Genomic DNA, 26,757 nt, shown 5'->3' with positions numbered 1-26,757 from the left:
TGGCAGAAATGGCGATGTTGTGGCGTGTAATGTGGAGTGCGCTGGTGCTGGCAGTGGTGTGCGTGCTGCTGTTGCTGGTCACCGTCTTCCTCAACATTATTATTGTACGTCGACAACCACCACCATCTCGCCCCTCTCACCCCAACACCGTCCCTCTCGCCGTCACCTCTCTACCAAGTTAGTTGTCAACACTTTCTCTCTAAATTCTTGGCCGATTTCATATTCATCTGTTTATTTTAAAGTTTTATCTAGAATGTTTAATTTATTAAATGATCATAATAATTGCTTTAAATAGTAACAAGTTTTAATAATGAAGATAATTATTATTATTATTATTATTATTATTATTATTATTATTATTATTATTATTATTATTATTATTATTATTATTATTATTATAATTTTTCAAATTGGCACTGTCTTTGACTGTTAAACTTCCCTCCCCAACCAAATCCTTATCCTGACCCTTTCCCAGTGCTATGTAGTCGTAATGGCTTGGCGTTTTCCCGACAATTCCTTTACCTTTGACTGTTAAATATATAATCTATGAAGTAAATGAAACTTTGTATGCGAGAGGTAATTGTTAGTCAATGCTTAAACGACTCGTGCTTAATGTTCTTCAGATAACGACCCTGCGAATCACATTTACGACTACCTAGAACCTGATCCTCTCTAAGATGACTGTCACCAAGCCAGAAGACTCCCCAGGACCGTTTAGCTCCGGAGCCATAACCCAGCCCGCTGGTGATAATGCCATAAGAGAAGTTTAACTGACGTGACTGGCAGGCTAAGTTAATAGGTCACTAGTGGTTCTTCCTCAACTCTGAAAGGCTGCTTGCAATAGGGAATATACCTTTGAATTAGCTAAAGAACAATATATTGACAAAATAGTGATAGAGCTCACTCATGCATCAAATATGTGAAAATGGGATTTATATATATATATAAAAATCGAGCAGTAAAATATTTAATTGTTAAAAGGAATAGGAGGATAAAATGCGTAATCAAAGTATGCTTGCCAAGTAGTGTAGTGTGAAGCGGTATTAGTTTGTAATGTATGCTTGAACTAAGTCAACTCTGATAACAACATCGGGTGAGGTCCACAGGACTAAAAACTACCTACATACTGTTTGATCGAAACATTTATAATGCTGAACAATTTGGAAGACTTTTAATCTAGACAACTTCTTGAAAAGGTTCAATGTAATTGATACAGGAGGCAATAGCTTCATGCTCAACAAGCCACAACGTAGGACACACAACAGTAAATGAATTCTTTAATCAAGGTTAAAGGAATCGCAAATCGCTATACCTTCTGATTCTGCAACTCCAACAGCACCTCGTGCAAAACAAGCATCAGAGGCCCTTGATCCTGCAGCACCGTCTACAGGGCTTCCTACTAGTGGAATTGTTCCTGCTGCAACTTGCGATCCTGCAATACAACGTCAAACACCGGCTCTTGCAACAGCAACTATAGAATCCACTGATTCTTCAACATCAGCTTGAGCACCTCCAGGCACTGAATCAGCTGCCGCTGCAGCACCTGAGCAGTCTGCCTGAGACGAACCCTCTACATCATCTGGAGAAGAAACATCAGAGAATGTCACTGATGCCTCCACAAATTCACCATCTCGATATTTCAAGATCAAGAAACCACATCTCTAGACGAAGACACTCAAGAACTAGACATTGAAGCCCAAGAATATTACAAAAGCATGGAATCTCCAGTAAGCAGACGAGACTAAGAATATCGAAGAAGCAAAGAAGAGGATCCTTCTCTGAAGATGATCATTCCAACTGAAACAATCTGTAAATCATGTGATCTTGACAGTCTTACGACCTTCATGATAGTCTCATCTCCCAGACTTTAGACCTTCATGAGAGTCCATTCTCCTAGAGACTTACGACCTTCACGTTGAGACTCACACTCATAGAAGCTGTTGGCGTCTTTCTTGCTTTATTTCTCTCTAGCATATAAATACACGATATATTCCTGTGTGTAATATGTATATAACAATATATTATAACCTGTCCTCAGGACATATCAGTAGTATAATATTGGACTTATAATGTAGGTCAAGTTTGGCACTTAACTATGAATGTTCAAGTCTTTGTTCAGAGTTTACGCATATATTTGTTTACCTTCTTTTCGGGGCAAATTCTCCCTGTGAAGTATAGGTAAGTTAGGTAAGGCTAGGTTAAGTTAGGTTAGTTTTACATTTATTAAAATGTTAGGAGAAGGTTTTTAAGTAACTATGAAAAAAATTATAGTGATGGACTTAATTTATTCATATAACTAATAAATAATCTCGGTCTGGTATAATAATTATCTCTACGAAGCCAGTTGTAACATCGCCGGACGCAGCCCTGGCTTACCCGGCAGCCGATGTCTGTCTCTGGCGACGGGGAACTCTGGTATTTTATTAAGTGTAATGTGTAGTCCAAATATAAATAATAATGTCGAGCAGAGTCGTCATGACAAGCTCCTCCATTGTACATTTCTTATAAATAAACATATGACATTTATTTTCTGTCCACCTTTTAACCACGAGAGTTTATAAAGTCCACTACATAAGGACTTATATTTATTCTAAGGTACTCTCCATAGGGACTGCTTTGGTGTTGGGGTTAAGGCCTATCCACCTCTGGACGATTGAAAAGGCCACAGCCAATAATTACTGACCTTCCAGCAGGTATATTATGTTTTTGAACAATATAGGTAGCGAGGCAGTGTTCTCAGCACCGGGAGCGAGGCAGTGTTATCAACACCGGGAGCGAGGCAGTGTTCTCAGCACCGGGAGCGAGGCAGTGTTATCAACACCGGGAGCGAGGCAGTGTTCTCAGCACTGGGAGCGAGGCAGTGTTATCAACACCGGGAGCGAGGCAGTGTTCTCAACAGTGGGAATGAATCAGTGTTCATCATATAAGTGATGCATAATTTTGTGTTTAACATGGAAGGAAGGAGGAGGAGGGACGGAGGGGTAGGAAGGTCGCTGGAGCAGAGCGGAGACTGCACCAGCGAACTGAGGGTCGTGCTCAAGAGATATTCAACCCGAGACACGACCGTGTCCTTCACGGGTTCTGTAGGCTCCATCGGTTGCATCAACCAGCTTCCACTAATAGTCCGCATGCACTCTGGTGTAGCTATGGAGTTCTTCACCTTTTCGCTCTTTTAAAATGCACAAGGAAATTATAATAGTGTAATATACCAATGAGAAAGTTGCTGGAGCAGAGTGGAGATTGAAACAGCGGTACTCGTTCACTGCTGGGTGAACAGAGGCGTGCAGTTAAGGATTGGCGCCTAGTCAATCCTCCCCGGCTAGGATACGAACCTTGGCCAGATCGCTCGCGAAGCGCATGGAGAGTGTCTTATCACTGCCCCACGGGGACTGAAAATAATTATATAAATAAGTAACTGCACCAAGAACCACTCCAATACACAGGAATTTTGTCTAGGATTTCCGAAGACTTCAGTTTAAGAGTTAAAGAGCGAGAAGAATATTGTGAGGAAGAGGGTGAAGAACATAATGATGATGATGAAAAGGATGATGATGATTATGATTAAGATAAAGAAGCATCAGAATTCAGCGTGGGTTGGCACTATCTTGCACGTGACGAAACGATAAGCTCCACAGCCAAGGATCCGTTCCCACATCCTGAGGGAGGTGACACATGACCAGCAGGGACGTCCTGCAGTCCTGGCGCAGCCTGCGGGGGCAGAGGACGTCGTCGGAGCCGGGTCCCGTGCACTTGATCATCCAGGGAGGACCCCAGCCAGACCAGGATGGTGGACCAGTGGACGGTGGTGTGGTGGTGCCTGATGGTGATCACTGCAGACGCGGGCCTCGCCAGCGGTGTGGAGGGTGAGTAAGAGAGAGAGAGAGAGAGAGAGAGAGAGAGAGAGAGAGAGAGAGAGAGAGAGAGAGAGAGAGAGAGAGAGAGAGAGAGAGAGAGAGAGAGAGAGAGAGAGAGAGAGAAAAGAGAGAGAGAGAAGAGAGAGAGAGAGAAGAGAGAGAGAGAAGAGAGAGAGAAGAGAGAGAGAAGAGACAGAGAGAGATCACTATGGTCTCTCTGAAAAGAGTCAGAGAGGATGCCAACAAAGGTTGACCTTTGTTGGCATCCTCTCCCCATCCCCAACACTGCTGGTTAGACAAGAAATGTTACTGTACAGGACGTGGTGCAGAGTCGTAGGGAGATAAGACATGAAAATTTGATATGAAAGGAGAAATAACGAACCAACTGCTACTAATAAAAGTGCATCCAATTGTTTTTGCTGCTACAGTCGGCAGACACGCCAAATAAACTCTACAACCAGCAGACACTACAATAGGGACACTACAACAGTCTCTACAGGCAGCAGACTGTAAATAGGGACACTTCAGCAACCTCTACAACTAGAAGACACTACAATAAGGAAACAAAAACTTTTTCAAATAGTAGACACTACAATAGGGACACAAGTACGTCTAACATTTCTGCTTGTTTCTGCTCTATTTTGAGAATATTAAGTTACAATAATATTTTTAGGTCATCTCCTCGATGCTGCTGGATAGGTTGTCCCCTTGATGCTGCTGGATAGGTTGTCCCCTTGATGCTGCTGGATAGGTTGTCCCCTCGATGCTGCTGGATAGGTTGTCCCCTCGATGCTGCTGGATAGGTTGTCCCCTCGATGCAGCTGGATAGGTCGTCCCCTTTGATGCTGCTGGATAGTCGTCCTCCTGATGATGTTGGGACACTTTAACCTCAGGTGTTTCATGGAACACAATGCGCAGACACACGACATTAACTACAAGGCTTATACAAGATCAAAATAAATAATATATTTACATAAGATTACAAAAGAGGGAGGTACGGCTACATGAATGAGCCTTAGATGGAGCAGGATATCACGGTACCATGGCAGTGTACCGTACCTGGATGGTACACTGTGAGCACAGCGTTGAGTATTCAGATGGTACTGAGTGGTGTGGATGCGAGATCTTCTTAAAGGTCAGAATTCCTATCGTCTGGCATCTTTGATAATGGTTTCCTGTTCAGCTGAAGGGGGGGGGTGGATTAGCAGCCTCGCTCTTACGGGGCTAACGATCTTCTTTATTTACCTAGCAAATATTACATGTATTTACATAATTTACCCAAGGAAATGGCCTGACTACGTGATAAAAAGTATGAGGTGATAGCAGGACATTATAGTACCGTGATATAGTACACCACACAGTTTGACGCCATATATGGCACTGGTCGAGGGAAGTACTCAGAGAGCATGGGGAGTGACGGTACTGGCCGAGGAAAGTACTGAGAGAGCATGGAGAGTGACGGTACTGGCCGAAAGGAAGGAAAATATTCTAGACTCCATGTGTCATCCCTGGCGTCTCTGACGACATTTCCTGTTAAAATTCATGCTGAATTTTAGAGGGAATAACTTTATTTATAAATCGCCAGTACCCTCTTTTTTATGACTAATGGTCTTGGATACGTTTCATGATATTAAGAAATAAAATAACTTACACAATATTTTATTAAAGATATATAAAATATATTCGAAAAGGCAACTAAAATTTTATATTGTGTCTTCAGTTTCAAAAACGTTCTTACAAGAAAATACAAGGTAAAACAAAGAATGTCCATGTACTGTATTTTATATTAAATCATCGTTAGGTTAATTTTAATTTCAAATGCATTTGCTAATTATTAATTTAACGGAGTCAGTACTAAAAAGCTGCTTGCATACTGGGATCGAACCGATCCAATGAACGACAAAACAGTTTACTACTAAAATTAACACAACACTTTATTGCGACTCCTACTGTCAGACCCGACGGCCCTCACAAGACAGTCTTCAGCCTAGATAACCAGATAACAGCCAACATGCCTTGTTTCCTCACAAGTTGTCTGTTTTTGCCTTGTTTGTGTAGAGATCTGTTCATTTGAACTCAGAACTACGACAATGGCACTGCCATGATGAGTACATTGTTTTTGAGCATCCACACTGTACAGTGTTACATTATTTATGAAGACGAGGAGTCACAATAACGTGGCTGAAATATGTTGACCAAACCACACTAGAAAGTGAAGGGACGACGATTTTTCGGTCCGTCCTGGACCATTCACAATCGACTTGAGAATGGTCCAGGACGGACCGAAACGTCGTGGTCCCTTTATTTTTGAGTGTGTGGTTTAGTCAACATTGTTTATGAACATCCCCACTGTACAGTGTACAAGGTGTAGTACAGCATCTGGTTCTGGTCTGTGACGTCACCACTAGTTGATCACTAACACCATCATTCCCTTTAACCTTTATGTGGACCATTTTCACCTCCAGCGTCCTCCATCTTCCCCAGAGTGCTTCCTGTACCCCGTGAAGAAGGGGGAGCAGAGTCCCAGCGTCCCCCTCCAGGCCAGCGGCGACACCATCATCACCATCAACAACATCTACGACAACAACACCATCACCACCATCACTACTAACAATGGTGACTGTGTGGCCCAGGTCCTTCATAAGAGCACTTATAAACCGAGGGAAGATGGCTGCCCTGTCCTCAACGCCAGCGCTGGTAATTATAATACTTTATAATTTAAATCTTCTGAGGAATGAGCCACATCACTGGTGAAGTTGCTCCCTCAGTAGTACGAGCCAGGAGACAATTGACAGTAATTAACTATCACTTTGATGATCATTATCATCACATCCCCGTGATGAGCATTAGTCATCGTACACCAACATGTGAGCATCTTTCTTATGACGGTATCATGACCTATATTTTTGTATTATATTTATATATACAAGAGTTCTTACATTCTTGTAAAGCCACTAACACACATAACTTTTTGGGGCAGGTCCTTAATCCTAATTTTTCCCCAGAATATTACCCGCCAAATATTTTAACAACCAGGTACCAATTCACTGCTGGATGAACAGAGGTTAAGGATTGGTGCCCAGTCAATCCTCCCCAGCCAGGATACGAACCCAGGCCTAAGCGCTCGCGAAGCGCCGAGCGAGTGTTTTACCACTACGCCACGGGGACTGCGCCACGATTTTATGTGTTAATATCATTTTGCTGTTTTTTCATGATATCAATTTTCATTATGTTTGTAGTTAAATGTAATCCTCCTCAGAGATGTGTATTAGAGGGAGAGGGAGAGTAAGACTGTTGTGGCTTACACTTTTGTTTACATTAGCGTGTACAAATCCACAAGGGCCGAACGGGGATTCGAACCTGCGTCCGAGAGCATTCCAGACGCTGCCTTAATCGACATGGTCAAAAAGAGTTGAAACCGAACTGAACTTACGTTCTACTAATCCTGCAGCATCTCAGAGACACAAACCAGGGTTTTACACAACTCCCCCATGCACTCGAACTATGTCAATAGGCCGTTCTCCCTCTTCGCCCTTACTTCATTACACACAGAAATCACAATAGCATGATGCATCAAATGAACAAATCCACAAGGGCCGTGACGAGGATTCGAACCTGCGTCCGAGAGCATCCCAGACGCTGCTTTAATCGACTGAGCTACGACATAGCTCGAGTGCATGGGGGAGTTGTTTAAAACCCTGGTTTGTGTCTCGGAGAGGCTGCAGGATCCAGTAAGTTCAATAGAACTTAGGTTTCAACTCTTTTGACAATGTCGTAGCTCAGTCGATTAAGGCAGCGACTGGGATGCTCTCGGAGGCAGGTTCGAATCCTCGTCACGGCCTTTGTGGATTTGTTCATTTCATGCATCACGCTATTGTGATTTCTGTGTGTAATTAGCGTGTAGCCTCGCGCTCTAGCTTCGCACTCCGTCTCTGAAAGGTCTGATTTTGTAGAGAGGAGGAGAGAGGCGAGAGGTGCTGTGAGGTGTTGACCTCAGTAGTCGTGAGTTTTCTCTCTTTGAACACATTCTATTGGCAAGTATTTGTATTTGCAATATGCGGGTTAAACATTTATAGAAACGCTATGCGTGCTATTGGCTTTACAAGAATGTAAACAAAATGAAAACAAATTATAAAGAGTGGGGTTTGGAGGATGGATTAATGATTAATTAGCCTTTGTTTATGAGGACGGTCTGCTCTGGTGATGGTTCAGTCACCAGCTTGTCTACAGTTGCCACCATATAGGCCCGTCGTCAGTATCAGGCCAAGACTCATTCAACCTGTTCTCTCGAATAATATACCACAGTTTGACGTCAAATTCCCCAACGGACAAATAAATGTGTTCTATAATCCATAAGCATTCACGTTTCTATACATGGTTGATGGTTAGGATAGGTTCGATAATTTTAGTACACCATTTATTTGTCCGTTGTGGCAACTCGAGAGGACGGGTTGCTACTAGTGGCCAGTGGGAGAGGAGCCCTGTGGAGTGTCTTCTGTCTCTGTGGTGGAGGGACGTCGACCACGGCGTGTGGTGCTCGCTGGCGGAGGACAGTGACGCAGAGGAAGCTGGCCCACCAGGCCCAGGGATGTCACTGGTGTCGGAGGCTACATCGACGTTCATGGAGAGAGCAGCGGCTATGGTGTGGAAGTGCCCTTTAGTGATGCTTGTGTAACTGTCGACGTGATGGTAACTGCAGTTTGGAAGGTCATAAAGAGATATGATCGGTGATTAAGGTAAACTGCTTGAGACTTTATGCGCAGTCAGTAAAATGTTTGAGACTGAGAAAACCCTTTAAAGATATGGGGTACTCTGTAGACAGTGGGAACTGCTGGATATCTTGCTATCCTTGTGGAATGTAGGGACAGTGTGGCAACCCAGCCAGGATAACAGGTGTTCATGGTAAACTGTGAGGCAGTACAGGGACTTCTGGGGAAACTGGTGATAAAGTGACACGATGTTAACTTACATAATGTTAGTTACTTTAATTATCTACTGTACATGGTGGTTCAACAGCCTGAGTGCAGAGTGAAAATTAACATGTTTTATCAAAATTTTATTTTATTCACAAATATGCTTTGCCTCGTTTCAGTTACTTTGAAAACACATACGAATGTGACTCTCTCACTCATGACGAACTGCGTTAACACATTTGGTGTTGTACACAAAACTGAATTTCGAATCTGTTTTTGTAGGTGGTTCATGTTTCGTATCTTGACCTCGTGCACCATAAGGTATTGAAGTGTCCCCACGGGAACACATCACGAGGGCTATGGTCTGGACCTCCGAGGTCCTCTACTACTGGGTGGACCTTGGGATCCTCGTGGGTGCTACTACACGCACGAGGATCCCGAGGCTTCCACTGAAGCCTAATCGGGGGTTTCACATAATTCCCCCCCCCCCCATGCACCCGGGCTCTGTCAACCATAGTACTACCTCTGACGCTCCTACTTCAATACACAATTCTTAGCGTATGAACAGTATTCATGTTAACGGAAACTCTAAGGATAAATCAATCCTGTCTTCATTATCTTTTTATAATAATAATAATAATAATTCATTGTATCGGGGGACAGGAAGCCTTGTTGAGAATAAGAAGAAAAGAATGGTGAAGCACAGCAGCAGATCTGTTGGTCCACGCTAGGCGGGTTCTGACATGTTCAAATTGTTTCAGAATCCTGTTTATATTTCCCTTGTTTATACCCATAACCCACTTGAACACTTGGATCGTGTCCACCTTGTCCAGCGTCTCTCTAGCCAGAGTAGATTAGGACTTGCATGAGTTATTCTCATCCAAGTGGAGCCTCACCAGTGCTAGGTGTAACTGAAGAATGATGCTCGTGTTTCTGTTGCTGATGGTTCATATAATAAATCCCAGCACCCTGTTTGTAATATTTTGTGCAGTGATGTATTGCTGTCTGGGCCTCGGATCGCTGCTGAACATCACTCTCAAGTCTCTCGCACAATTTGATATACTTATCACAGCAGTATTGATGTAGTACATAGCATCACTGTCTTTATCTAGGTTAACAAATTTGTATATAATAATGTTAAACTGCATTAGGCATTTGTTATTTCGTAGTTTCTTTAGGGTTTTCTTTTGAATTCGTTGCACGCCCAATATATATATCGTCAGCAAACATGCTGTTATCACTGGTCTCTCCAGTATTACGGTCGATGATGTAAAGTATTGAATTAGGGTTGTTGATTTGGGAAACGAGTTAACACATAAGAGACGTGAGGTCGCTGGACTGTTCCAAGCGAAGGTTTGAAGTAAATATTAACGAGTTTGGATGTAATAAAGAAGAGCAGCCTCGCATGGGTCAGTAGGCCTTCAACAGTTTAATATATTCTTATATTCTCCCCAGTCGACACCAGCACCGGGACGTGGCAAGAGTTGGTGACGGTGGTGGTGCGTCGGGGAGGAGGGAGGACCAGCGTGTACCTGCGGGACTCCGGGGTCGAGGAGCAGCTGGTCAAGGTCCACCTCGGAGACGCCAGCACCGTTCATGTTGTGTCCCAGGAGTTCGTCAACGTTGCTTACGGCTGTTACGACGGTGAGTTAAAACACAGACACAGAGAGGAGGAAACTATTGAGTGATTTTTTTTTATTGTCGCGATCTTAATTTTTTTTAAATATTTTATTTTAGAATATATAATGTCTTAATCACGAAATTTATATATTTTTTATTCAAGTTAAAATTATTTTCCTTGATGTTAATAGTGTTATTATTGCTAAAGTTAGCTTGTGTTATGTCTATAATATAAATTGGTTATAAATATTTGTAGTTCCACAAAGTTACCAGCCAGTGTTGAGTGTGAAGTTGTTAATGAGTCAGTTGTGGTAGTGGCGGGTCTCACACTGTTGGGGTGTTCCAGGATGTTTCCAGTTCCAGAAGGCCACCATTCACAAGAGCTTCAGAGACGGACGTAATGGATCTTTGCTCTTCTACGGACGAGTTACGGGCTCGGAACCACCCAATAGGACCATATATGCTTTAAGAGACGCTGGTTGGTCCCGAAGGAGAGGCTTCTACCCAAAGGGCAGTATAATGAACAACACTCACTGGTTCGCGTTCCGAGCGCTGCCAGAGTACACCAGAGACAAGAGGAACAACAGGATAGACACACTTAACCTCACACTCCAGTACGAGACTGCCGCCTCCAGCTGCAGCCCGGAGGACCCAGTCTGCAATCTGGGACATGTTCAACTTTATGCAGGAGAAGTGCCTTCCAAGGATTTGTACCTGACTTTTTATGCGACGGAGAACGTGCGGTGGGCCGTGTTCTGCCGGCCTCGGGCCACTAGCCAGGAGCCAGGTGAGGAGGACCAGCCAGCTCTTACCACAACCACCTCGCCAACCACTATTACCACAACCACCTCACCAACCACTATTACCACAACCACGTCACCAACCACTATTACCACAACCACCTCTCCAACCTCTATTACCACAACCACCTCTCCAACCACTATTACCACAACCACCTCTCCAACCACTATTACCACAACCACCTCACCAACCACTATTAATTTCTGTTATCCCTTAAACAATAGTTCCCAAACTGATGATTTTCAAGGTTAGTATTTATATGTTCGGTTAGTATGTGTATATATGAACTAGCGACAGGGGGGGGGGAGGGGGACCTGCTGTGCCTTCCTCTCCTCTCCTACCTGTAGAGTTGCCTTCATCCGCTCCTCCCGCCACCGCTGCCCTCCCGGGTACCTTTTTACAACTAGGTGAGGTTAACTGTGCCAAAAGCAGCACTACAAAGCCTTAGTTAAAACCTAACCCATCTTTCTCTAGCTTCATGCTGTGCTTAATTAGATACTGCCTCTATGCTGAAGATGCATACTCCAGGAATGGTCTGACATATGTGGAATATAAGGTTCTTATTGATCCCTTACACATTTCTATTGACAGTGCCTATAGTGGCATATGCCGTATGGTGTTGATGATATGCTTTTAAAGGAGGCTTCAGGAGACATCTGGGTGTGATACCAAGCTCCAGATTCTTTTTTGTGTTCGATTCTTGAAGAATTTCATCTCTTATTTCGTTCCTTGTGTTCGGGTCCTCCTCTCTTCACCTATTTTCCATATTTTGCACTTATTTGAGTTACTCTAGTCGTCTTTTATTAGACTATGTTTTCAGTTTGTCCAAGTAGTCTTGTAGTCTCTTGCTATCTTCATCTGTCATAACCCTTCTTATAATTTTAACATCAGCTGTAATCTTTGAAAGGAATTAGTCTATTCCCGCTGAAAGATCATATACATATATCATAAACAGGATAGTTGCGAGTACTGAACCCTGTGGGACTCCGCTGGTGACATCTGGCGAACCTGAGATCTCTCCTCACAGTACCTCGCTTTGTTGTGTTGTGTCGGTACTGACTTATCCACCGGAACTCCTTGCCTGTCACTCTTGTCTGTTTTGTCCAATGTATGCAAGTCTCTCTTAAGGGGAACTGTGTCGGAGGTTTCCTGACAACCAAAAGATATACACTCTGCCCACCGGTTTGTCTTGTGAAGCAAGATTTAGTATTCCTAAATATGTGTTGGTCGTGTTACAAAGTCCCTTAATTATCTCCAGATGTGCTATTAGCTTTTTTTATCGCAATCTTCTGAGTGACTTTCATGAATATTTCAGATTTTACCTGATTAACCTAAGGGCCACTAATCCTTGTGACCTCGACGAGGACAAGAAACCAGCGGCTTGTCGAAAGTCCCTCGCCCACTATTTGCCTTGATATTTTCCAGGTATATTTTTGAAATTCAGCACAGTTTTATCAGTTACGGCTTCGGCGGGTAGGCGGTTCCATGGGTTAATAACCCTGTGGGTTAAAAAGCATCTCCGCTTCTCAGTCCTACATTGTGGCTTATTGAGCTTGAAACCGTTGCTCCTTGTTTGTGTTGCAGCTGACCTTCCGAAGAAAATATTCGGATCAACATCCTCTAACTTGTTAAGTTTTTAAAAGTTTCAATGACAAAATTTCAATTTTTGAAATTTTCATGCGTGAAAATTCAGTTTCATGTATTAAATTGGTACTACATTGGCTGTCTTCAAACTTTATGGTTGGTCTTGTGTTTCCAGAGACCTTTTATACACCACAGTGTGTGGCTGCTCCCTCTTTTAGAATATCTCTTAATATTTGTATTGCGCAGTATTCTGGCATAAGAGATCCTGGGTTATCCTTGACCTCCCTCAGCTTATCGAACCCCATCAACTGATATCATCAGTGTTATCTTGACCCATGTATTACAAAGAGGGAAATTAAAACAGGATAAAATATTAGTGTTTACTTAGCAGAAGAGGCGGTGTTGTGGAGTGCCAAACACACTACGAAACTACGACGTTGTTCTACAACGTTCGAACAAGTTTTAACACCTAACAAGTTGTAACAACGTTCTAATACGTCCTAAAAAGGTTATACAAATATGTAACAACTTCATTACAAGTTGTAACAAGCGAAAAATAGGGACACTTAACTTGTGTATTTGCAGAGGTCGGACTGGTCCAGGCAGAAGAAGCGGTGTTGTGGAGTGCGCTGGTGCTGGCAGTGGTGTGCTTGCTGCTGTTGCTGGTCACCATCTTCCTCAAGGTCACTATTGTACGTCGACAACCACCACCATCTCGCCCCTCTCACCCCCACACCGTCCCCCTACACCGTCACCTCTCTTCCAAGTCAGTTGTCAACACTTTCTCTTTGAATTCTTGCCTTTATATTCACTGTTTATTTTAAAATTTAATCCAGAATGTTTAATTTATTAAATGATCATAATAATTGTTTCAAATTGTAACACGTTTTAATAATAATTATAATAATGAAAATAATAATAATAATAATTATTCAAATTGGCACTTTATTTGACTGTTAAATATATAAAATATGAAGTAATAAAACTTTGATGAGCTAGTTGAGGTAATTGTTAAACAATGCTTAAACGACTCGTGTTTAATGTTCCTCAGATAACGACCCTGCGAACCACACTTACGAATACCTAGAACTTGATCCTCTCTAAGATGACTGTCAACAAGCCGGAAGACTTTCCAGGACCGTCACCGTCGCTCCCACAGACGAGGCGGGGATGTTCCCTCGCGGAGGCTCGCCACAGACGACACCTGAAGGACAGGGGCCAGCGTCGCCTCCCAGCACGCATGACACGCCATCTGGGTCGGCGAGAGTATCTCTGAAAGGTTTAGTGGCCCGGGCCATTTAGTATATCATTTGTGTGACGTTGTGGCAACTGGAGAGGACGAGATGGTCTCACCAGTGGGCCTCGTAACGAAAGCCTGGTGAAGGGTAGGGATTCCGGTAGGTGATGTGATCCTCTGGAGCCGGCGACGCACGAGGAGACTCGACGTACAAATTTCAGGCGCTAAACCCAGCCCGTCCTCTCGAGGCCTCGTAACGTCACTAAACTGATAGCATTAAATTGTTCGAAGCTAACCGAGGACCCACGAGCAGACAATGCGACATCCATGTCAATATTGTGAGACGCTAAGATTTGTAATACATCACAGTTTTTTGCTTCAGGGGAGTATACTTTTGAATTAGCTAAAGAGCAATATATTGACACAATAATGATAAGAGCTCACTCGTGTATCATATATGTGAAAATTGGATGTGTATATACATAAATAAAAATAAATCGAGCAATACTATATTTAATTGCTAAAATGAATAGCAAGGTAAAATCCATAATAAAAATATGCTTGCCAAGTACTGTAGTGTAAAGCGGTATTAGTTTGTAATGTATGCTCGAACTATATCAACTCTGATAACAGCATCGAGTGTAGGCCACAGGACTCACAACCCTACAAACTTCTTTGGTAGAAACATTTATAATACTGAACAATTTGGAAGCCTAATCTAGACTACTTCTTGAAAAGGTCCAATGTAATTGACACAAGGGGCAATGGCTTCAAGCTCAACAAGCCAGAATGTTGGACACACAGCACGACATGAATTCTTTAAACAAGGATTAATGGAAATCGCATACCCGCCGAATATTTAAGTGCCAAAACAGTCCTCCACTTCAGAATTGAACTGAAAAAAAAAATCATTAGGAATAATGGAGACAACATAAACAAGCCGCCGACATCCTGTCCCTGTCGAGGCCACTACAGATAGTAGCCCTCGGGCACATAAATGTAAATGAACCCTGGGAATAAATTACAGGCTGGCTTGAAGTCAGCAGTGTGATGCATCAACATTCAATTATTGATAAGGATTTATATGTTAGCGTTTGAATAAGCCAAATCATCATTACATTATTATTAGTGTATGGAGGCCGGTCAGCTGCATATGCAAGACAGTAAGCGTGAATTATTAGTTAAAACTTGCTGTTATTTGCATCTGTGCGTGCAAAGTACAAAGATGTAATTATTCATGAATTTAAGCCTTTGTCATTGTAGCCTCGTAATTCCTGTATATCTTCGTTGTACGAAAATGCCCAATATATATTGTATAAATGGATTATTAGTGTTATAAATAAATGCTAGTGCAAAATATGTTTTAGTGTAATGATTGCCCGCAACGCTTGATCTCATAGTCAGATAATGTCATCCCATATTATACATATGGATATGTTTTGAACATTGGATTTAGCGTATATTGAAAGTGAGAACATTGTTGCTGACGATGTAAAGTGCCTTGTATAGTGACTGTTGTGAGCCTCTTGTTGAATCACTTGTGACACAAAAGATTATTGATGTGTGTATTTGTGTGGGTGATTAAATATGTATAGTATGTATGTATATATATGTATACGTATGTATATATATGTATACGTATGTATATGTACATGTATGCATGAGTATGTGTACATGTATATATAACATTAATAATTTTGTAACTAGTGTCAAAAGATTATTTGCTTAGCTAAACGAACTAGAGGGTTCAGTTCCTGAACCGATTATGTGCCTCTGTAATTCTTTACACCACCGCCCACGGGATGGGTATGGGGTGCATAATAAAGAAAGCAATTGAAGTTTACATGTGATAAAATCTAAAGCAAGGTCGTGCAAACTTCTTTAGAGGTATGTATTGCCGAACGTAACCCAATAAAGCTGCTGAAGTAGTTCCTAAAAGCTTGTTGACTTTACTGGATGCCCATATAGTACGTGGCTCGTCCAGTACAGCACTTCGGAATGAAAGATGAGAACTACTATAGATTTTACTTTGTCTCTGTTAAATTTTGTTGGGGGTTTTCAGTTTAATTACTGCCATCAGCTATATATGTGCTCATATAGGCAATCCATTATTATCAAATGCATCTTAAAGAGCATATTATTCGGCCAATATGGGATGTAATTCATGTAGACCGACTATAATTCGATCATTATTAATGGTTAGAGTTTGTCTTGTGGAATTTTTGCAATCAGGGATGAGTCACATTGACTATATCTAACCATGGGTGTCAATGGTTTGCGAGAAGGAGCCCTCTGTGGCCAGAGCATCAGCCTAACGTAAGGAAAGTGCTCCGCTTCAAGTCGATACATTAAGCTTTAATTATTAATTTCTTAAATGGGAAGGGAGAGAGAGGGTGGGGGGTAGTAATAGGGGAATGGATGCTCTTATTCATGGCACGAGGAAATTATTGTGTCGTAATCCTGTTCTCGAGGCCACAAGATAGCGACCCTTCGGGAAAATTAAGGAAAAATTATGACTCGGATATATTCTGAGTGTCATGCATAGTCCATGATCTGGACTACGAACATATCGAAATATGGAGATTTCACTTTCAGGACATATCTATCTAAGCCATTACGACTATATAGCACTTGGAATGGATAAGGAGGATAAGGATTTAGGATAGAAAGGAGGGATGGAATGGTGCCCAACCACTTGAACTGTCAGGGATTGAACGCCGACCTGCAAGAGGCGAGGCCGTTGCTCAGTCCAAGTGGATGGGACTTAAATAAACCCTTTAAATTAAGCCAGAAAAGATCCCCAGGAACAATGGAGAGACCTTTAACAAGCTGCCGGCTTCCTGTCCCCGACGAGGACACTAAAAATGTGGCCCCTCAGGTAAATTAATGTAAAGATACTAGAATTGATCAAATTTCCTAGATAGATTTTATTAATTTATTTATCAGGGCCTCAATTAACCTCGTCAAAATATTTTTACGCAAATAAAATACCAGCGATGGCTTATATGAATATAATAAATTCTCAACAAATACTAATAAAAGTAAGAAATAATCCACTATAATTAAAAACATTAACTACAATTAATTACATATTTGTTGTAACCAAAGTCAGGGTTTGCATTAGCCGTTCGGACGCGAGACGGGGGATTACCCGAAGTAAACAAGAAGGATACGCAACAGGTGGTATGGAGAGAAAACCTTCACTTAGACTCCACGTATCACCAAGACGGTCTCGTCGTCGCCCCTCAACCAGCAACAGCAACACCAAAAAAGGTTGTGCTCTGCAGTAATACCACGAGATAACTCCAAGTTTCGCTTCTTAGGGGGCTACTCGTTGCCTGAAGAGGCTGTAGTTGGGACTCCAGCAGGAGACCTCTGCCTCTCACTTAAGAACTAGCTCGTACAATCATTTATTTAGTTTAATTTACTTAATATACATGCAAGAAGGTATAATTTATTGTGTTAGCACATATTTTGGTGATTAATTATTACATTCGTGTCAGTTCACAAACTAAATACGCATCACTGAAAAAGGAAAAACTATGCAAACTTTACTTATCACAGAGAACGTATCACTTCAACAAGATTAATATTTTCTATCAGCTCTTCACTTTTTTTGTGATTTCAGGACTTTGTTTAATGTGGTAAGTGACGAAATAATATATCTGTTGGATGAAGGAGAGTTTGAATTCATTATACTTTGATGCAAGACAGACCTAGATGAAGAAGTGTTAGATTTACAGTACTGTATATATATTGTATAATATATATTATATGCAATTGACGATCACGAAACACTGATCATTTGTATGCAGAAAATCTACAAAGAAATGGTAAAGGAAGATTAACTTTTCGGCCGTTTAAAGCCGTTGTCAACACCAAACTGAAATATCTGGTGTGGACAATGGCTTTAAACGGCCAAAACGGTCATCTTCCTTTCCCATTTCTTTGTGGATTTTCCACATTATATAATATATATTATATATAATATATATACATGAACAGCTCATACATATTATCTGAGTAAGGTGAACAAAAAATCTAAGTAAAATATTTGTCAGTACCAATTACAATTTTATGCTGTTAAATCACTGAAGTTAATTCATAGGATAATTAAATTATTGTAAGTTATATTGAAAACAGTTCTATGTAAACACAGGTAAGTTTGTGAATAAAGATAAATATGAATATGAAACCCTGCCTGATGTTATGCTACCAAGGACTATGAATAATAGATAAAGTTTGTTAGGACGATGCATAATTTCTGTTACATAATGAAGTTTAATTTGGCAACTAATGCACTTGTGAAAACTTCCTTTACAAAATTATAGTAATGAAGGGCAAGATTTAGGATATTTGTTATTTTCCATTGTTGGAGACACAAAGTCAGTTTCATATAGATGTTCTCTTAAGCCAGTGACTGATCCTATGTCAGGGTGCAACCCACAACTGTTAACTAACTTCCAGGTACCTATTAACTGCTAGGTAACCAAGTACCTATTAACTGCTAGGTAACCAAGTACCTATTAACTGCTAGGTAACCAAGTACCTATTAACTGCTAGGTAACCAAGTACCTATTTACTGCTAGGTAACCAAGTACCTATTAACTGCTAGGTAACCAAGTACCTATTAACTGCTAGATAACCAAGTACCTATTAACTGCTAGGTAACCAAGTACCTATTAACTGCTAGGTAAACAAGTACCTATTAACTGCTAGATAAGCAGGGATTGGGTGTAAGGAAATGTTCTTAAAAGTCTCTGCCTTGTGTGGGAATTGAGTCACCTGCAGAGGCCACTGCTCTACAAGACACCTTATTTTTATCACTGAATTTTTGTTTTGTTTTATTTAATTACATTAAAGTTTATAAATTGCTGTCATAGAAGTTCTGTTTTAGTAATCATGACATAATTGTTGAATTTTATTTTAGCTTGATGCATTTCTTAAAAATTATCATGGTTTTAATTTATGAGAGAACAGTTTAAAAATATATAACAAAATTCAACCTAACTTTATTTTGATTTATTAATCTTTCCTCTTTCATTTTCCTCACAGACATAGTCTGCTGAATCACACATGAGTTATGTCGATGGTGAGAGATTCAACATGCTTGGGGCCAGCAAGTTGCAGTCCAGATATCTCCGATCAATTTTTATTGGCACAGGTTAAATTAAAGTATGACTTAATTTTTGTTTGTAGTGATTATACTGTTCTATATTTTGAGCCTTGCTTTTCAATTTTGGCAAGAATTAGGTTTATCTTGTAAGAATACCTTATGATTTTAATGATATATGATGCTTGGAGAATGCCTTTGTGTATCACCATGAAACTTTCAACATCTATATATGGAGATGTAAAGAAGGTTATTATTTTTACTGAATCATGTAGGCTTCTAGTGGTAGATTTTTGAGCTACAGTATTTTCCCACATTGTTTTTGAATGATTTATCACAGAAACTAGCAAGTGTAGCCATATATACAATTAAATGTGTATTTCATTGAAGTGTGGATTTTAGGCAGAACTAAATGTACCTATAATAGTTTATCAATTATATCTAGCCATTTTTTTGGAGATACAAAGCCTCCATCTTGTGAGGGAAACTTCCTTCCCATCTAGTGTGTTTTTTCATGGGCAAGCGGATTGTTCTCTTTATAGAATCACATATTCTGTAAGCTTGAAATTATGACCTATTTGTATAGCATCAGCCATCTTGAAGATATGATCCTTGTTTAAGTTTTTTTACCCTGTAACAATAATATGAAATGATCTAGGTTAAAGTTCTCATTTCCATAACAGTACCCGTATTTTAAAAATTGGGTTGAGATTTGCCATGCTATGCCTTGTTTGAAAAATTGTTAGTTTTTTACCTGCAGCCTATACTGTTATTCAAATATGGCTTAATTCTGTGTTTCCTTTTTAAATTAATAGATTCCATCATTGAATAGTGCTGAAGATATAACCCGTTCTCTTGACTTTACACAATAAAGAGCAATTAAATTGTTTTGTCCAACCAGACACTTTTGTATTTAAGGAATCCCCTTAACCTATTGAGGCTCATGCTCAGAAAATGTCAATATTATGGTGATTTAATTTTAATTAAAACTCCACAGTTTGATGTATTGGTCAATTTCATTTAAAATGCTAAGTACTGTATTAATTAAACAACAGGACAGGTTTAAAAATGAGGCATGCAAGGGGTTTTGTAGAGCTGGATAATAATTTTTTGTGTATGTATTTTATAGGTATTTCATAATTCCTGTTAATTGGTTGGCATCTTGTTCTGTCACTTTTGGAAATTGGTACATTTTGACTTTTAGATCTTATTACATTTCCACAAAGATCAGAGCAGTTTTTGGACTATTGTGTCTGTGGATTGTTGTGCCCATAATGAATCTTGTATTTTGCTACAATGAATATGGGTACCATTTGCAAATTTGATGATGTAACTTTGTTAAGTCAGTGGCATATACTATATTTAAAATAGGGTAGGGTATTGTGATATCTTTACTCAAATTTCTTTTCAAACACCAATTCTGCTCTTAGAATAACTAATAGTTTTTGTTCATCAACCTTATTTTATTCATGCTACTATTTTGTATATGATATAGTAAGATTTTATATTTAGCACTGATCTTCCATGTGGACCTTTATAACAAAAATCCTTTGAAAACCCATGTACAGTGCATTAAATGTCATATGACAACATTTCTCAGGATTCTTTTTATTAGCTTGTGGATGTTGATCTGATTGGGCGGTAATTTTCATACGCAGTTCAGCTTCCCTTTTTAAAGAGTGTCATTTTTTAAGTCTTGAGAGATGCTTTCTTTGGTTACAGATTTGCTTTCAAGACAATGTATAACTTATGCTTATATCAGTGAAGTGATTGGTTTAAATATTCAAACTTTGACTGGAAAGTCTGAATTCTGTTTTTCTTCATGATTTATATTTAGTTTAACTTATTATATTACTATTAATAACATGCAAAATGTAAGGTGTAGTTTCATTTTTGCAGTATTGTGTAAGTGGCACATTTTTCCTGATAAAATTAAAGTGATTTGGCTGTACAATGGTCTAGCATCTTGTAGTTATGTTGTTCGGAGTGTTGTCGGTGCTTGAAACAAAATATTGCATTTAGGTTTAAGCTTACTATACTGTGTATAGAAACCTGTATTTTTGAAAGTAAGTTATTTGCTGCTAAATAATATTCATAAAACGTTTTCAGTTCTCAAGCCAACACAATATTAGCAGATCTTGATGAATATGAGGCCATCAGTGTCACCTTCTTGGTACTAGATATTGAGTACTTGACAAGACAAGGATTCAAATACTGTCAATACATATGCGATGGACGAGCCAAGGTAAGGGGTAATCATTGGTACAGTTAACACCTAAGTTTTTTGTGTAACTTTTTTGTAAGTTGTGTAACTTTTAGAATGATAAGAAAACATGCTGCATTAGACACCCAACCCACAAATCTGAAAATATAGGAATAGACAACATATCGGTCCATCTTGGATCATCATCACAACTTGATAATGATTCAGGAAGGACCAAAAGTAGTCAATTCTTTTATTTTCGAATTTGTGGATTGGTTGTCTTAATTCCCAGCAATGTTATTGTGACTTGTTGTCTGCATGCTTTATTACTTTGAGAATTATCAGGAAGCACTTATGACGTACAGAATACATTTGGGGCAGTTTTTAATGTTAGGTGATTATGAATATTTCTATAATTTCTCAAGATACTATATTTGCATTTCTAGGAAGCGTTAGAACAAGTGGTTAATACTGTACGCCAAACTTTCGGCCACCTGGAGCATGTTATGGAGGCATTCTACATCATTGGTCGCTATGATATACTTGAGAGCCAGTTGGGCCTCAGTGTTGACCACAATATACACAAAGTAAGTTACTGAATCTATATTCTGTGAAATGAATATGCTCATCATCTTTATTTTAATAAGTTATACTGCTGATGCTCATTCTTTTTATATGATTTTGTGTAATAATTTACATTTCATAATACAGTATGATTATCAATTCTGTAAGTACAGTATATGCAAATTTTCAGTTCTATTTTTCACAGCAACAGAAACTCTAGTTTATTAGAAGAAAAATGCTGAAGTACACAAGAACATAAAAATTAGGAAGCAATGCAGTAGGGGTGTGAGCTCGTATTAGCCGAGTCCCATTTAAATCGACCCCTTGCCTACATTATTTCTTCTTGGAATCTGTTAAACTCTTTGTCTCTACAATGCTTGCTGGAGGCGAATTCCACTCATTCACAACTCCTTTCCTAGCCCAGTACATCTCTATATATTTATAAAAATAATTCTCCAACTTAGACTCATTATTTCTTGTTCTGACTTCCCCAATCATGTCTCCTTCCAGTAAGAGCAGACTGAGACAAAGTTTTTCTTGAAGGAAAGGTTCCTGATACAGGTATCAGCTTTGTCATCCTTCTCTTTATATCCTAAAAAGTCTGCTCACTTTGGAGTATTTCAACCAGAACTGAAGGATGATGCTGTATTCGTGTTTCTGTTGATTCTTCATGTTGTAAATCCCATCACTCTAGTTGCTATATTTAATGTTCTGATATCATCACTTATTTAGGAATCGGTCTGTATTTGTAAACTGATGAAGTGGAATCAGGATGTACAAGGGGGGGGGGCTCAAGGCTAGTTTTTGATGTTAGGCAGAGTTGGTGCTGCTTCCTGGTGGTATCAGGGAGAAGTGTGTGCTAGCTGGAATTGATTGTTGGGTGATTCACAACCGACCAATGGTGAGCATCCACTTACTATCACTGAGATTTGGTAGGGCTGGAGCTAAATAAAAATTGAAGATTTTTTTTAGCTAAAATTACTTAGCTAGTTTAATTAATACTTCCTCTAGTGACTCCCTGCACAGACCCAGTAGTCCCTGTGGTGTCATTTCCCTGTTTTCCTGCTTAAATGAAAGCAATTTCTTGTAAACTGCAGAGGATTCTTATACCTCATCTGTGACAAAAGTACTTATGCTCAGAAATAGTATTAGAAATTGTTCTCATTGTGATCTGTTGCTCATAGTTTTTATGTATATTTCAGATTTTTAAAACGTTAAACCATGTTGCTAATGATCGCAAGGCTTTATATTGTGTGTTTGCTGGAATGGCCCAAGAACAAGCTGATGAACTTGTACACAAGAGGTAATTATAGTGTTATAAATGTTTCTAAAAGGAATATCAGAAGGTAGAATGCTGATTGATCCAAGTTGTATTGGGATGTGCTACCAATAAGAATGCTAAAAGCTTTGATTTTTTCCTATGAAAGGTTTATTTCTTTGGCATTAAGTAAGTAATTATCAAAAGAGTTCTTTGGGATTAATTATAGTGCCATATCAAGTGTCACTTTGTAATGCTTTGTACATAATCTGTTCTGTACTTGTGTTCCCATTTTCGCTTTATTTTCCTTAACATGTGCCATTCTGTCTTTCTCTTGCTTTCCTATTTTTACGTGATTGATATCTTAATTTTTTTTACATATTCATGCTTCCTTTAGTATGAATCAATATTTACTGTTTAATCAATATGTGGAATTCTTCCGCCTATATTTTAAGCTCCTTTAGTTTCTCACATTTCACATTCCCGGTAGTACAGTCAGGTTCGTTCTCGACGCACAATCAACAATTCCGGGTTCGAATCCCAGGCGAGACAGAAATGGTTAGGAACATTTCCTTTCACCTAATGCCACTGTTCACCTAGTAGTGAGTAGGTACTCAAGAGTTAGTCAGGTTGTGGGGTTGCATCCAGGGCGGGGTCAGTAATTCGGCCTTGGGAGTGGGGGGGACCTCGATAAAAGCTAAAACATGTATGAATACACTCTGGCTTCCTGTCCCCAACAATGAATTATTATTATATTATTATTTCAATAGAGAATGGGTCCACTGCACCAGAGGGAATAGGGAAGTCCTCTCGAGGAATTAGAACTTCCAGAGGAAACTGGCATCATGGATGTTGGTAGAAAAATGTAAGCAGAAAGATAGATCACTGGAAAGCAAATACAGTGATGTCTTGTAGTGGAAGTCTGGATGCACCAAAAGGAATTCTTTTTGGTTATGGTAGGTTATGACTGGATTATCTAAGTTAGATATCAGTGTAAATGAGTTATTTTATCTTATCTGAATTGGTATAGGATCATAAACATAAAACAAATTATGCAATTCTATTATGTTTACACTAATAAAACACATTAATTTTATTACAAAAAAATATGAATCTGAAATCAATTATGCCACATAATCAAGATATCATTAGTTCATTGTAGGTTTATGTTCTTGTGCTCAGAAATTATGACTCCAGTATGAGCAATCCAAGATATCTACTGTATATTGCTGAGTATCATAGTTTTAGAGTATTTATATTCTTTGGTGTTTCAGACTGATGGGGTGGTATTGTCCTGAAATGGGAAGGCCCTTAGAAGAAACATTTGTACGCAACCTCAACAGTGGCAATTATGAAACACTCATTACAGAACTCTTTGAAGCATTGTTAGAAGAGGACAGGGAGACTCTGGCTTCTTATTTGCATCCCTTCATTATCAGTAAGATTATCAATTTGTTGTGATTTCTTTTTGTGATATTTTAATCTTAAAAAATGTACACAAGAATATTTGAAGTTGATACTTTGCGGTGACTATGTAGCATGGTAATAATGTTAAAATTTCTTTAACGATCAATTAATGAGGAACAGAATACCATTGAATAGGGTGATGTTTGAGAATTATTGTGAGATGATAAGATAGAGAGGTGCAAAGGGTAAGTATTAAAAGAGTAGTAATAACAAACACAAAGTTAAGTGAATGGAGATATTGAGATGAGGTTCAGTATGCAGCTTAGTGACCATGTCACTAGAACGTGTCGGTGAAAATGACATGTTTTGCAACTTAATTTGAAAAATAAGAACAATATCAGAAGCAGGAATGAATAGCTTATGTTTGAGTTTTGCTAGTCATATGAAAAATAAGAATGATATTTGGAAATTATATAGGGAATATATGATAAATTTATTAAAATTTAGATACAGTACATGGATAGAATGATGTATAGTAATTAATGATTGTGTCCCTTAAATTATTTTGTTAATGCATCTCGAAGAAGAGAGACTGTAAATCTTCTTCACTATATCTGTAGAGTCTATTTGGAATGTGGATAGGTGGTAAAGAAGAATATGCAGAATATGGACAGGTAGTAAAGGCAGAGAACATGCACTGTGGGTAGGTGATATAGGTAGAAAGCATTATAAATTTACTAACCTCTTACTTCAACTGACATACCATATACTTCAGGAGTCTCACGCACTCCATCCCTTTCGTCGCAAACGTCGCAGATAAACGAAAGCAACTATTACCCCTTGCCCACATGCTACCCTCATGGACTCTGCATCATCATCAATATAAAGACCTTCATGAAGCCTAGAGAAATGAATGACAATGTAAGTAAATAAATAGGACTTTTGTATGTGACTTTGGAAGCAGTGTTTACTGTTGAGGCTTCATAATGGTGAACATTGCAGTGTACTGGCATTATTTAATATAAATAAAACTTTAGATAGGATAAACAGCCAAATGAAAGAACTATTCGGTATTCCATCCCTAGATTGGTAAAGAACTATCCAGTCTCAAGAGTAGTATATTTTTCTCCTGTTGTTGAAGAACTTGGGATAAGCCAAAACATTGTACAGGCAACTTGTGCTTTGTGTGTGGTTGAATAGAAAGTTAAATTGCTTTCTTTTAATGGGTAATAAACATTTTTACAAGCATCAAGTTGAATTTGTTTTCTTAGTTTCAAGTTGGATCATTGTTTTCTATTATTCACTACAATCTATTCATCATCCCCCCTCCCCCTTTTTTTCTCTTTTAAGTATTGTCAGACACGCTGTACAGTCATGTACATAACCACTTAAGATAATAATTTGGATAACACTTTCTTCAAAATATGCACAGCAAATTAGATTTATTTAGAATGACAAATATTACACATGCTGTACATTATTTTCATTGGCATTATGCTCTCGCGGTATTTACAGTGTATAATTTTTCTTTCATAGATCCCTCTTTCTGACCGCCATGGATCAGATATTGATAAAGAACGCCTTGAAGGCACCTTCAAATTGTTTGGATTCCATGTGATGCATTTTGACAATCCTGATTATGACAAGATACATCAGTTTTTTAAAAATCTTCGAGTTAACCCACGACTTGCCGTTGTTTCTTGCCTGGCAGTGTGCATAATGACTCACGGAGACGAGCAAGGTGAGTCTGTTGTTGTGTAATGTTGCATAAAGAACAACGACATATCTGCACAGTTACGCTGCTTTGGTTTTGATTCGACTTTAGAATTATACATACAAATATGAATTGATATTGCATATAGCTTTTACTTGGCTTAGAAGTTATAACTTTTAATGTACTCTATTGTTGAGACAATACAAGACAGTTAGCCCTCAGCATGAGAGAGTTAGGTATGATTGAATTTCACCATACATGGGGTAGGTATTTAAGCTTTTAAGTTGTCAATAGCAACGATTAGTGCTTTTTATTTAATGGCAGTTGATTCATATGTCAAATAGTGATGAACCAGTGGCAATAAGGAAATATGAAGTCTGCTTATAAATTCTTTCTACCAACCAGAACAGATGTCTGCATCTAAAATAATGGCACAGCAAGGAAAACCATAGTACACAGAATTATTAAAAAACAAATTTGAGCCATATG

At 39.2% G+C, this 26,757-nt stretch overlaps 4 protein-coding genes across 8 annotated transcripts in view; 3 read left to right on the top strand and 1 right to left on the bottom strand.

Annotated features, from left to right (window-relative positions):
* LOC123765014 (uncharacterized) overlaps positions 1-2,525 on the top strand; it is a 29,396-nt gene extending 26,871 nt beyond the window's left edge. For both annotated transcript variants that reach the window (XM_069333420.1, XM_069333419.1), the window contains exons 5-6: positions 7-177; positions 624-2,525. In XM_069333420.1, the coding sequence (XP_069189521.1) occupies positions 7-177; positions 624-676 (224 nt within the window). In that variant the 3' untranslated portion in view covers positions 677-2,525. The remainder of the gene's footprint in view (positions 1-6; positions 178-623) is intronic.
* The window catches only part of Tim9a (translocase of inner membrane 9), a 225,468-nt gene that overhangs the window by 65,282 nt on the left and 133,429 nt on the right, over positions 1-26,757 (bottom strand). The gene's annotated exons all lie outside the window — the stretch shown is intronic.
* LOC123765017 (uncharacterized) lies at positions 3,194-15,368 on the top strand. Of its 3 annotated transcripts, none has more exons than XM_069333415.1 (6): positions 3,194-3,863; positions 6,339-6,551; positions 10,223-10,411; positions 10,734-11,435; positions 13,358-13,538; positions 13,824-15,368. In XM_069333415.1, the coding sequence occupies exons 1-6, from the start codon at positions 3,785-3,787 to the stop codon at positions 13,825-13,827; spliced, it is 1,368 nt and encodes a 455-aa protein (XP_069189516.1). In that variant the 5' UTR covers positions 3,194-3,784; the 3' UTR covers positions 13,828-15,368. The 3 variants fall into 3 exon arrangements, with proteins under 3 accessions (XP_069189516.1, XP_069189517.1, XP_069189518.1); XM_069333416.1 differs by having other exon boundaries at positions 3,608-3,863; positions 10,734-11,174; XM_069333417.1 differs by lacking the exons at positions 3,194-3,863; positions 6,339-6,551 and adding an exon at positions 7,875-8,590 and having other exon boundaries at positions 10,751-11,435.
* LOC123765010 (uncharacterized) overlaps positions 17,124-26,757 on the top strand; it is a 19,093-nt gene continuing 9,459 nt past the window's right edge. The window contains exons 1-8 of one of the 2 annotated variants that reach the window (XM_045753344.2): positions 17,124-17,282; positions 19,065-19,184; positions 21,232-21,367; positions 21,772-21,912; positions 23,092-23,192; positions 24,422-24,585; positions 25,330-25,475; positions 26,091-26,295. In XM_045753344.2, coding sequence (XP_045609300.2) covers positions 19,093-19,184; positions 21,232-21,367; positions 21,772-21,912; positions 23,092-23,192; positions 24,422-24,585; positions 25,330-25,475; positions 26,091-26,295 — 985 coding nt within the window. In that variant the 5' untranslated portion in view covers positions 17,124-17,282; positions 19,065-19,092. Of the gene's footprint in view, positions 17,654-19,064; positions 19,185-21,231; positions 21,368-21,771; positions 21,913-23,091; positions 23,193-24,421; positions 24,586-25,329; positions 25,476-26,090; positions 26,296-26,757 lie in introns of both variants that reach the window. The other variant, XM_045753345.2, reaches the window with a different exon arrangement.

This window comes from Procambarus clarkii, chromosome 29 (assembly GCF_040958095.1).
Source record: "Procambarus clarkii isolate CNS0578487 chromosome 29, FALCON_Pclarkii_2.0, whole genome shotgun sequence".
NCBI classification, from domain to species: Eukaryota; Metazoa; Arthropoda; class Malacostraca; order Decapoda; family Cambaridae; genus Procambarus; species Procambarus clarkii.
The sequence above is the reverse complement of the archived record's forward strand: the minus strand, read 5'-3'. Positions and strand labels throughout refer to the sequence as shown.

Excerpts from the sequence above, each read along its gene's own strand:
- LOC123765017 (XM_069333415.1), top strand. The coding sequence starts at position 3,785 with ATGGTGGACCAGTGGACGGTGGTGTGGTGGTGCCTGATGGTGATCACT. Across the intron at positions 3,864-6,338 it reads CCTCGCCAGCGGTGTGGAGG|AGTGCTTCCTGTACCCCGTG; the intron begins GTGAGTAAGAGA and ends CATCTTCCCCAG. Across the intron at positions 6,552-10,222 it reads TGTCCTCAACGCCAGCGCTG|TCGACACCAGCACCGGGACG; the intron begins GTAATTATAATA and ends TATTCTCCCCAG.